Consider the following 12,778-nt stretch of genomic DNA (forward strand, 5'->3'; position numbering starts at 1 on the left):
AAACAAGGAACCAGATGTGGATTCCTAGTCCTGCAGTCTCTCAGGGCATCTGGTGCTCAGTGGTATACAGAGATACGGCTCCTGGACCCTGCCGGTTAGAGTCACATAGTGGCTGACCTGACTGTTTAAGATTTGTCTTGTAGTCAGAGACCACTGAAGGCTCACAGTAAAGCTGTCCTTTAAACAGATTTTTTTTTTAAAAAAAAAGAGTATAGTAGACAGTCATAGACAAATAAAATAGCTTAAAATAATTAAGTAAAGTCTTTAAAGAAAGAGTAAAGTTATATTTAAAAAGCCACATGAAGATGGGAAATGCGTAGGGTGTCTGGATCCTATATGGTACTTTTAAATTTTTAAATGCTAATGTACAAAAACAGTAGCTGCTGAGAGACATTGGATTATGGAAACTGCTAAATTAAACCAACCTATTAGTTTTAAAATGTCTTAACTTCAAAATTGAAATCAGAAAAAATGTTGCATTGGAGAAGAGGTTATGCCTTTGTTTCTACCAGAAATGAAAAGTTTTGGTTCTCTTCAAAATTAATAAATGAAAGATTTGATTGGGAGAGACCTCCTGAAAATCTGAGGCTACAGACATAAAAAAGAAACCAAAAAAAACTATAAGACAGGTGATGGAAATGCTTATCCCTCTATAAGGGAACAGCTCTGAGACTGACTGAGACACAATAAATCCTGTTTGCTACAGGGCCCTCATGAATTATTATTATATGTCATCCTTTCATATGTCATGGATAGGGGTTTGTTATATAGTCCAAATGGACTCATAAAGTTGACAAATACCCTTTACCTGATCAAACATAGAACAGAAAATCATATTTAACTGACTTGTATAAACTGCACATTCCATACTCGTGTTAATACAGATATATATGTATGTATGTATGTATGTATGTATGTATATGTTACCTTTAAAAGTTTCTGTATTTTCAGAAAGAAAAAAAGACAAAACACCAATAAAGAAGACAAGTATTCCAGGTGATTCAATCTCTCAGAATGCCTCTGTTGCAGTTTCCTCAAAAATCTACATTTGAAACATAGTCTAGCCTCACACACTACTCTAGCTGCATCTTCAGATAAGCCCTAACTGACTCATTACACAGAGACTGGACAACAAATGAAACAGCTAGCTCTCCTAGGACTTGACCATTATCTCAGTTTTTCAGGGTCTCTTAAAGACAACAGTAGTCTCAGACAACAGGAAGCAGTCTAGAGAACACAAAGCCCACATTCCTAAGAGGTAGGTGGGGTGGGTGGTTTTGGTCTTTCATTGGGTATGGATATTTATTATCATTTAAGGAGGAGATTACAAGTTGTTATTGATAATGATCAAGAAAAAAAGCTGAATAAAATTAGAATCAGGGCTCTCTTTCTGAAAGAAAAGGGGGGATATAGTATATAAATTATGAGATAAAAGGGTGGATTGTTGAGTCTACTTTTGAACAACAACTAGTCTCAAATATTTTACATTGGTATAAATTTGTGTATATTGATGCAAATTTAAGGTCATTTTTGTTATATTGTATATATGTTTCTACTCTTGTTTAAGGTATTATATCTTTTCAGCTTATTTTAAAATGTAAAGCAAACTTCTAGTCCTTGAAAGTTATTATTACAAACTACTTAGGATAATTAAGAAATACAGGTTAGTCATGCAGTGGTGGCTTACTCGAGAGGCAGAGGCAGGCAGATCTCTGTGAGTTTGAGGCTAGCCTTGTCTACAAAGTAAATTCCAGGACACTCAGGACGGTTACACAGAGAAACCCTGTCTTGAAAAACCAAAAAGAACAAAGAAATACATGTTAGTAGTTAGTCATATAACAATCAAATTTTTAGCCATGTTAGGTATGTTTTCAAGGTCAAATGTAGATATGTTTTAGATAGACAGATGGTCTTCAAACACTTCAGAGACCTATAGGCTATGGCACTTAAGATGTTTTAATAACCTAAGGCTTTTCATGACAGTAAGACATGTCTGCTCCTGGCAGTACCAATTTACTTCAAAAAAGGATGATGGGCATCAAAGAACCTCCATATGGAGTTTGCTTTATTGTGGCAAAGTTAGCTACTGGGAAAGAAACTGCCCTTGCCTCAACTGCTGACAGTATGCTTTCCAAACTGGACAAGCAGGGCACAAAGAAAGTGACTGCCAAACTTTGCCAAGACAAGGTAGAACAGTCCTTCAAAATTCCTGCTTCACAAGAGTGTGTCAGATATTATAGGACTGTAGGCTGGAGGTGGATGTCCCAGTGTTGCAGAGGAACTTGGATGACTGTCCAGGTAGCCTTATCTTTATCATTTCTTTTAGATTTGGGAGTTGCTTACCTTATACTTCTTATTTATTCAGGTAATATTATAACCTTCTTGGGTCCTTGATGGGATTGAAGACTAGATAGTTATAGTTACAGTTTTCATTGTTACCAAATTCAGAAAAGAATCTCACAAAAGAGGTGCAAAATATATAGGGTTGAGACACATAAAAGCTTAAGTTGGCTATCTAAGAAAACGTTTTAAGGTCTAAAAAGATAGTTTGTGGTTGGCAATATAAGTTAGGATAAAAAGCAAATTAGGACAAAACTTTGGACTCACCAAGATAGAATAGATAATGGTATATTGTTGTCTCTAAATTTGTCAAATATAGATAGACTAGACATTGTAAATGTAATTTGGGGGGGTGGGTTTTTTAACAGGGCTTTTCTGTATAGACTAGACATTGTAAGTGTAATTTTTGAGGGGGGTTGGTCTTTTTTGAAACAGAGTTTCTCTATATAGCTTTATATACTTGCTCTGTAGTTCCAGCTGTCCTCAAATTCACAGAAATCCGCCTGCTTCTGCCTCCCGAGTGTTGGGATTAAAGGCATGTGCCACCACCACCTGGTGTAAATGTAATTTTTACCTGATAATTGTTCTTATTATACACAGTTTTACTATGTTAGAGTTAAAATCTTTCCTTTTTATTTAAATCAAAAGGGAGAAATATGAAGATGTATTGCTATGATTGGTGTAATAAAACATTAAATGGCCAAAAGCAAGGCAGGAGGTATAAGCAGGACTTCCGGTCACAGAGAGGAAACAGAAGGAGGAATAAATCTGGATGGGGAGGCTGCAGAAGGGGAGGAATGAGGCATGGAGGAAGCAGGATGGGTGGTACGTGACAGAGCATAGATTAATAGCCATGGGCACTGGTTAAAAACAAGCCAAAGGCCCAGCTTTCATAATTAATAAATTTCCATGTCATTATTTGGGAGCTGGCTGGCAGGACAGAAAAAAGACTCCTTACAGGAAAATTTTTTGGTTATTATAACCTGCTGAAACAAAATTCCCATGTAAAAGTCTTAAGTTTCAGTATTTAGAGTATATTTAGAGACAGAATCATTGACAATGTAATTATATTAAAATAAGATCATTAAGGTGACTCCTAATCTACCACGAGTGATGTCCTACTAAGCAGATGGAGGAAGATCTTTGACACACAGAGGGAATGACGGTATGAACACACAGACAGAAAACAGACGCAGACAGGCCAAGGAAAAACACCTCAGGGGGAGAAAACCTGTCCTGCCAGCACCATGGCCTTTAACTCTCAGCAGCTGAGAGAAAATGAATTTCTGTTAAGTCCCCCAGCCTGAGGTACAGTGTTATTTATTACTTTAAGCCATAGCAAACTATGTACAACTCCTCAAACCTTCTTAACAATGTGTACAAACTGCCCAAAATATTTTTCCCTTTGTGCACTAATACTTAAAAGATATCTAATTGAAGAAGTAAAATATTGTTTAAGATGAGCTATTCCTTATGACTTTTAATATTTAGATATTGTGTCAAAATATGAAGTAGCTTGTTTTCCAGATTGGCTCATTGTGTGTTTAACATGGCCACTGACTGCATGCCAGCAACAGAGGACAGCCCTCACAATGCGCACTTCATATTCTCGTGGTTACCAAGCTTGTTGCTTGTTGCTTTACCCTGACCTGGGACACATAGGCCCAACGTGGAACTCAAAACTTTTGTTGTTGTTTTTATTGTTTATTTGTTTTATTGTAGATGAGGTCTCACTGTTTAGCCCTGGCTGATCTAGAACTCTATTTGTAGACCTACTCTATTTGTAGCTGCCAGCTCACAGAGATCCCCCTGTCTGCCTCCTCAGAGCCAGGATTGAAGGCATGTGCCACCACAGCCACTAGAGCTCAGCATTTTGTGAGCAAACATTGCTTAGTCAAGCTAACTGAAACAAAATCTTTGAAATCACTCAGAAACTGGATTCACAGCTAACATATCTGATCTAATCAGAATCAGCTATTGTCAGGGAAGAACAAGAAGCTGGCTGCACTACGTCAGAAGCTGTGCCTAGGTCACACTTGCCAGGACTGTGCCAGCTGGTCCTCTGCATACCACTGCTCTCCGCGGCTGCTTGCTGACTGCCCTGTCTTCATGCCGTCTGTTAGTGAAGTTCCTTTGGAGTTGGACCCTTTTCTGTTCATGTTCCACTCTCTAGATTATCTCAGCCAATTGTATTATCTGTTTCGTTCGGGTTTGGGTTTTGCGAGACAGGGTTTCTCTGTGTAGCTGTGGATGTCCTGGTACTTGCTCTGTAGACCAGGCTGATCTTGAACTCAGAGATCCACCTGCCTCTGCCTCCATCTATATGCCAGAAGCTCTCGGGTTTACTTTTCTAGGTCTTCATATCCAAATGCCTATTTGCTATGTGTCTTTGGCTGTCTCAGAGACAGTGGGAAAGACACTACTAATATATGACCTATGTACCTTGCTCCGAGTCGTCCTCCACTAATCTTTCCTAAATAAGGAAAAGACACCCCATCTTCCCAGTGCTTGTGCAAAAACCGGAATGTATTCTTGGCATGATAATTTTTCAGTGACCCCCCTGTATCCAGTGCCCTGGGAAGTCCTAATACTCAAGATGCTAACCGCTTGATCAGTGGATAGACTGAGATGCATCTTAAACCCACTCACTTCTCCACTACCTTAAAGCTATTCTTAGCAATGTGCGGTGCCACTGGGATGGGTGGTTCCAAAGCAATCTAAGTCTGCCTTCTTTCACTTTCCAATGCATTTTCAAATTCACAGAACAATCTAAGGCCACACGGTCAAATTTCTTATTCTTTTTCTCTCACTGATAAATGCATATCTTTTAAAACTTTTTATCAAGCAGTGGTGGCGCACACCTTTAATCCCAGCACTTGGGAGGCAGAGGCAGGCAGATCTCAGTGAGTCTGAGGCCAGGCTGGTCTACCAAGTGAGTTCCAGGACAGACAGTATTGTTACACTGAGAAACCCCGTCTCGAAAAAATAAAACAAAGGGGCCAAAGAGATGGCTCGGTGGTTAAGGCTGTCTGCTCTCCCAAAGGTCCTGCGTTCAATCTCCAGCAACCCCATGGTGGCTCACAACCATCTGTAATGAGGTCTGGTGCCTTTCTCTGGCCTGCAGGCATGCATGCAGGCAGGACACTGAATACTTAACAACAACAACAGCAAAACTTTTCAGTCACACTGTATCTAAGACAAAAACCCCAAGGGGGGGGGGGGGGGGGGGTGTAGAAGCGGCTCAATGGTTACAGCTGTGTACAGCTCTTGTAGAAGAACAACCTGGCATCCACGTGCTGCAACTGCCTGTAACTCCAGTTCCAGGGCATCCACGACCTTCTTCTGTCTTCCACGGGCACTTGAACACATGTAGCATACACTCACATATACACTTAAATAAATCTGGAGGGGGTGGGAGGAGGCACCCATAGCAGAGTTGTTCTCAGATACAGAAAAACAACCATTCAAAACCATTTGTGCGCTAGTGAGATGGCTCAGGAGGTAAAAGCCCTCGAAGTTCAACCTGACACCTAAGGTTGATCCCCACAACACTTGATGAAAGAAAGAAGAGACTCCTAGAGGTGTCTGCTGTCTCTACACACAACAGTAACACTAAATACAATTTTTAAATTAAAAATCTTGCAAGAGTGTTTAAGTGAGTTCAGGAAAGGATGGCTTCATCAAATGTATACTCACCAGAGTTTCCAGGTTTAAAATTGGTCAGTTCATGGTGGGAAAAGAGCCATTTTCTCACATGGTTCCAAATGATCTTCTATCTCCAAACTCACATTTAAAGTCAGCAAATAGGGGCTGGAGAGATGGCTCAGAGGTTAAGAGCACTGGTTGCTCTTCCACAGGTCCTGAGTTCAATTCCCAGCAACCACATAGTGGCTCACAGCCATCTGTACTGAGATCTGGCACCCTCCTCTGGCTTGCGGGCATACATCGAGGCAGAATGTTGTATACATAATAAATAAATAAATCTTTATTCATAGGAGAACTGCTAACTAGTTTCCCCTTTGAAGATGCTGGCTGATTAGACATTGTCCTGTATGGTTTATTTCAGAGCACAGAGTATTTTGCATTTCCTGCTGTGGGACATCAGCACTGACCAATGCCATAGTCTTTGTTCCACACGGCTGAAGCCCAGCATGCTGGAAGTCTGCAAGCTCACCCACTCTCCACTCATGCTCTATGTTCCAGTCTTGTGGCTTTCTTCTGGATTCATGAAGCTCTCCTTTCTAGTACACACTCACCCCACACTAATCACACTAACTTTCCTATTAATTATTACTTCTTCTAAATCTCAATCTAAATAAAGTTCCCCTCTTAGCGAACCACTGAGCTCTCCACTCTCAGTTAGGATATCTCTGGTTACCAGTAAAGAACGACCAAACAGCTCACAGGGACTTTTGTATCCTGGAGGTTTTGGGACATGCAGAATAACAGCCACCACCCACCACGCGCACTTGGTTTTGGTTTTTTGATACAGAGTTTCTCTAAAACTTTGCAGCCTGTCCTGTAACTAGCTCTTATAGACCTGGCTGGCCTCAAACTCACAGAGATCTGCCTGCCTCTGCCTCCTAAGTGCTGGGATTAAAGGTGTGTGACAGCAACTCCCAGCAGTGTGTGTATTTTTGTGTGATTTGTCATGTAATAAATGAATGTATTGTACTGCTCCAAACAGTACTCATCACCTGTATGTGAGGACATTTGAAATATGGCTCGTCCAAGTGGAGGACTGAATTTTAATTCTAATTCATTGAAAGTATGGGAAAACGAGGTGTGTGACTCCTTTTCCAACTATAAATGTTAGAAAATATAAATATTGACCAAAATAAAGTAAAACAACTAAGTTAAGTATATTTGTTTAAGGGCTGGAGAGATGGCTCAGTGGTTAAGAGCATTGCCTGCTCTTCCAAAGGTCCTGAGTTCAATTCCCAGCAACCACATGGTGGCTCACAACCATCTGTAATGAGGTCTGGTGCCCTCTTCTGGCCTGCAGACATACACACAGACAGAATATTGTATACATAATAAATAAATATTAAAAAGTATATTTGTTTAAAATACATGCTGGATTTCCAAGACCTAATAGGAAAAATGTAACTTATAACTCAACTTTAATATTGACCATCAGTTGAAATAATAGTATCCTGGATTTACTGAGTTAAATAAATGCATTACTGCCTGGCAGTGGTAATATTTAGGAGGAGGTCGCTTAGCCCTGAAATAACCACACAGATACTGTATTAATTAAATCACTGCTTGGCCCATTAGCTCTAGCTTCTTATTGGCTAACTCTTACATATTAATTTAGCCCATTTCTATTAATCTAATTCCAAAGCAGTTTCTTTATTCATTAACCAATAAAAGAAACGCATAGATAGAAAAACCTCCCACACCATTTCCCCTTTTCTATTTAAACAAAAGGAAGGCTATAACTTTAACATAGTAAAATTACATATAACAAAAGTTATTAAGCAAGAATTACAGTTACAATATTTATACCTACTTCCTATCTATTCTTCAACTCCATCAAAGACTCCAGAGGATATAATATTACCTAAGTAAACAGGAAGTGTATTGTAAGCTACTTGCAGAACTCTAGAACTGACAGAGATATCTCGCTGCCTGGACAGTCACCCAATGTTCTTCTGTATCATTGGAGCATCCATCTTCAGCCTACAGCCCCATCATATCCAGTAGGCTTTTCCACAAAGCAGGACATTTCAAAGACAGTTCCACCTATATTGGCAGTTTGTCAGTCACTTTTTTCCTGTGTCCTGCAGAATGTCTGGCAGACTCTTTCATGAAGTAGGAACCCCAAAGGATCGTCCCACCCTTCAGTCATTTCTCTGCAGGTCCTACATGTCCAGTTCATTAAGCAGTCCAGGAAAGAGCAGGTTTTTTTGCCCAAATGGCTAACCAATTCCATAAGGAGCCTCTTCAATGCCCATCTTCCTCTTGAAGTAACTGGTATTGCCAGGAGCAGACATGTTTGTTTATTTGTTTTGTTTTGTTTTTCAAGACAGGGTATCTCTGCAGCTTTAGAGCCTGTCCTGGAGCTAGCTCTTGTAGACCAGGCTGGTCTCGAACTCACAGAGATCCGCCTGCCTCTGCCTCCCGAGTGCTGGGGTTAAAGGCGTGCGCCACCACTGCCCAGCTCGGTTGTTTTTTGTTGTTTTAACCTAGTGTATAATATGGCAGAAACGGGGATGTGTCGTGGAAGCAAAGTAGATGAAGAGTCACGTAAAGATGGCTGAGGGTAATAGTGGCTTAGGCTCAGCAGAAGAAATGAGAAGGAAGAGCAGGGGCTATTCCTGAAAAATGCTTGCAGTTGGGAGTGGGAGTAGCTCTGTTCTTCTGTTTGCTTGTTTTGAGACAGGGTCTCTCTTTCATGAAGTCTCAGACTAGCCTGGAACTCGATATATAGAGCAGGGTGGCCCCAAACTCACAGAATCAACTCACAAGACCTGCCTGCCTCTGCCTCTGCCTCTGCCTCTTGAGAGCTGGGATTAAAGGCATCACCACCGTGCCCAGCTAAACTGGCACTTTTAACTCGCTTATTTACTTGAGATTCTTCCCTTATTTATTTTATTACCCCAAACACAGACAACTAATTTAATAACCTTCTATAATGAAATCATTAGTTAAAATGTTTTCTTTCAAGTTCTACAATTTCATTATTTAGGTGTAATCAAATTCTTCTGGTTTTATTTAAGTCAAATCTAGTGGTTCTTTTTAATTGTGCTTCCAAAGAAATATAAGTACATAAAGAAATATAGAAAAGCCAGGTGCCCAAGCTCATGTCTATCACCGCAGCAATCAGAAGGCTCAGACAGGGGTTTCAGGTCAGCCTGGAGTACAGAGTGAGACCCTGTCTCATAAAAATAAAATAGGGCCGGCAATATGGCCCAGCAGGTAAAGCTGCCTGGCACCAACCCTGACGACCTGAGTTCGATCCCCAGGACTGACAGAGTAGGAAGAGAAAACTGACTCCCACAAGGTGTCTCCTGACCGCCATCCGCCAGACATTCGGTCGCGTGTCCCCATACAAAAATAACTAATGCAACAAATAAAAATAATTAGTGCTTTATCACCATAACTTCGGAATTCACCGAGCATGTCTGTTTAAACTAGTCACAAAGATATCACCAGTGTGACTTGCACAAACGGGCTGCAGAAAGACGAAACGACTGTAGCACTGATATGTGATTGAGCTGCCCCCCGAGAAACTTAGGGGGTCCCGGCGAGGGCCCGCCCAGGTGCTAGTTCGTCATCAGAGGCCCTTCCCCGCCGCGGGGCGTGGCTTTGCCTTCCGCGCTCTTCTCCCTTGGGCGCGGGCCTGTGCAGTCCTCCGTTCGGGCCACTCTCGGGCTGACGCCGGGCTCCCGAACGCGTTCGGGTCACCTGCGACCGACGCCCCCAACCTCAGAAAGATCAGTCTTTACAGAGCGGAACCCGCCAGAGCCGCGGGGCGGAGCTCGCGCGGGACACGCCCTCCCGATAGTGCTTCCGGGACAGGGGGCGGGGCCTCCGGAAGTGGTCGCTCGCAGTCAGAGGCTCGTTGTTTCAGCGGCCGACAGAGAGGGAGAAGCCGGAGCTTAGGCGGCTCGGTGGGCTGTGAGGTGCGGTTACCTCTCCACGGCTGGAAGCCAGGACAGCGAGCTGCCGAGCGGCCGAGTGAGGAGCGCCCTCTTCCCGAGCTCGCCATGTCGCGGGGGTCCATCGAGATTCCCCTCCGGGATACTGACGAGGTGGGTGCCGAGTGTTGAGCGGGGGAGGGAGGGCTGTGAACTTGGACGATCCCAGCGCCGACTTTGCTCCGCTTGGCTTCTGAGCGGAGAGCTCCCCGACCGAGGCTCTGTTCACCTGTTCGCCTTTCTGGCTGCAAGGACTTCGGGAAAGTTCGCCTGCAGCTTCTCCTTGTTGACAGTCCTCGACTCGGCTGTCTTCCTAATTCCGGGGGCAGGGGTGTGAGCGCCGGGTAAACCTCACCGATTGCAGAGGGCGCTCGATGCCCCCGGGCATCTACCTGCTGCTCAAACTCGCAACCTTTTTTTTTTTTTTTAACCTCCCTGGGGATCTCAGAGGTCGCTCTTAGAGCCTTCGAAGAAGAGACTATCTAGGCACACTGTTACACAGCTCGCTCTGCGAGATAAGGGGCCCGAGATTTAGCCGCTCCGAGTGCTGGGTGGCCATGACCCACTCTCCACCGTGGGTGATGTGCGGTTTGTCCGAATAAAGCTTCACTGAATATTGCACACTTTAATTTTTGATCGAGGTAGAATCTATTTCTAAAATCCGGTAGTCTTGGGATATATATATGATATATATGGATATATATATATGGATATGATATATGATATATAACATATATGGATATGATATATATTATATATAACATACATGGTTATGATATATATGTATCTCATTTATATATATATATATATATATATATATATATATATATATATATATATATATATATATATATATATAGCTATATATATATTATCCGGAACACTTTTCTTCTTGTTTTTGGTGTCTGCATTTCAGGCACGTATATGACACACAACGCTGCCTCCGTGACTTGTGTTGACATTCAACTTTGCCTGGCTTCTGGGGTCGTGTTTCTCTAGATCCCAGACCTACGGCATCAGCACTTTATTGGATTATAGGTTATACAAGGTTTCATTTTGTTTTTGAATAAGCAAGTAGTTGGGAATTTTATAGTTCAGTGATGAGAGGACAGCTAACAGGGTTTGTCTGCTTCTCTGTGCTTTCACCAAATCAGACTACAACCTATTTGCCATGTGGTCCCTAAATATGAACATGTATTAGTACACCCCACCAAAAGTGAATAGACACCCTTTGTAAAGTGCATACTGGTGAACATTCAAAAAATCGTGAATTTTAAGAAAGGAGATAAAACATTTATTTTGTGTTTTAGGTCATTGAACTTGACTTCGATCAGTTACCGGAGGGAGATGAAGTTATCAGTATTTTGAAACAGGAACACACACAACTGCACATATGGATTGCTTTGGCGGTCAGTATTCATATAGCATATTATTTGTTGATTGGGAATATGTGATTTTGGTTTTCATGTACAGTAATAGCCCACATGATTAAATCAGATCAGTTGTACATGATGAAATGATCTGCCTGAAAATCAGTGTTGCCAGGCATGGTGGCATACAGCCCTAATCCCAGCACTGGGGAAGCAGAGGCCAACCTGGTCTACAGAAAACGATGGAAAGTTATACAGCCCTAAGAACAGCTCCACTGGTAAATATTTTTTTGTTTTGTTTTTTGGGAGTTTGTTTTTGTTGTTGTTGTTGTTCAAGACAGGGTTTCTCTGTAACTTTGGGGGCTCCTGGAACTTGCTCTGTAGACCAGGTTGGCCTTGAACTCTCAGAGGTTCACCTAGCTGCCTCCCGAGAGCTGGGATTAAAGGCTGCACCACCACTGCCCGACTCCACTGGTAAATTAATATGTGTTAATAAGTCAAGATTCGTTTAAGGTAAATAGTTCTCTCCATCAAGGTTTTAATTACTTAATGGTGATTCGGGGAAGCTTAGCTTATGTATAGATAGAAAGACTGTGTAAGCATTGTTTTCCGTAGCTTCTAAAACATCTCGAAAGTGACTAGGCTCCAAGCTAATGCATAGGAGTGAAGTTTATCTCAGTCTTATGTTCGTTTGTTTTTTTGGTCACATCTGTTGCTGCCTCCATAATATGAATGTTCCCGGGAATTCTTAACGAAATCCAAGCTGAAAAGCCTTTCAGAACTTTAGACTCTGCTCCCTAGCACCATGTTTCCTTTTCATGAGAAGTAGTGAGATAACTCTTGTACTCACCATTCCTAAACTGGAAGCTCAAGTGGCTTTCATATAATGATGTGTAAGAAGTTCCTCATATTACCTTGATGGTCAGAAAAATAAGTTTGGAATTGGGCGTATTTTTTTAAGTATCTTGGGAATTGAACCTAGGTCCTTGCAAATGCTAGGCAAACACTCATCTACTAAGCTATATCCCCAGCCTTATTTTTACCTTTTATTTTGAGATAGAGTCTCACTAAGTTGACCAGGACTGGCCTTGAAGTTTTAGTCTTCTTCCTCAGTCTTTCAGGTATTCATTTAAAAATTACATAGTGCATTAGTATGCATGTTAATGGATTTCTCTGAGACATTTCCATATATGAATATGTTGTATGTTGGTCATATCTACCATCCTCCTAACAACCCTCTTCACTTCCCTTGCCCTTCTAATAATCCATTACTTTGAGGTTATCCTCTTCTTTTTCTCTTCTCAATTCCAGCTTCACATACAAAAAAAATCAGTACAATGCTTAACCTTTTATATGGCCTCTCGTTCCATTCATTTTCCTGAATATGACATGATTCATTCTGAATGGGCCAGATAACACTGT

General features: G+C 41.6%; 1 protein-coding gene across 1 annotated transcript in view; it reads left to right on the forward strand.

Annotated features, from left to right (window-relative positions):
- Positions 1–9,885: 9,885 nt before the first annotated feature.
- The window catches only part of Ctr9 (CTR9 homolog, Paf1/RNA polymerase II complex component), a 28,191-nt gene continuing 25,298 nt past the window's right edge, over positions 9,886–12,778 (forward strand). Inside the window, 2 exon segments of the mRNA XM_038345232.2 lie at positions 9,886–10,100; positions 11,297–11,395. Of these exon segments, the coding sequence (XP_038201160.1) occupies positions 10,056–10,100; positions 11,297–11,395 (144 nt within the window). The 5' untranslated portion in view covers positions 9,886–10,055.

This window comes from Arvicola amphibius, chromosome 1 (assembly GCF_903992535.2).
Source record: "Arvicola amphibius chromosome 1, mArvAmp1.2, whole genome shotgun sequence".
Taxonomy (NCBI): Eukaryota; Metazoa; Chordata; class Mammalia; order Rodentia; family Cricetidae; genus Arvicola; species Arvicola amphibius.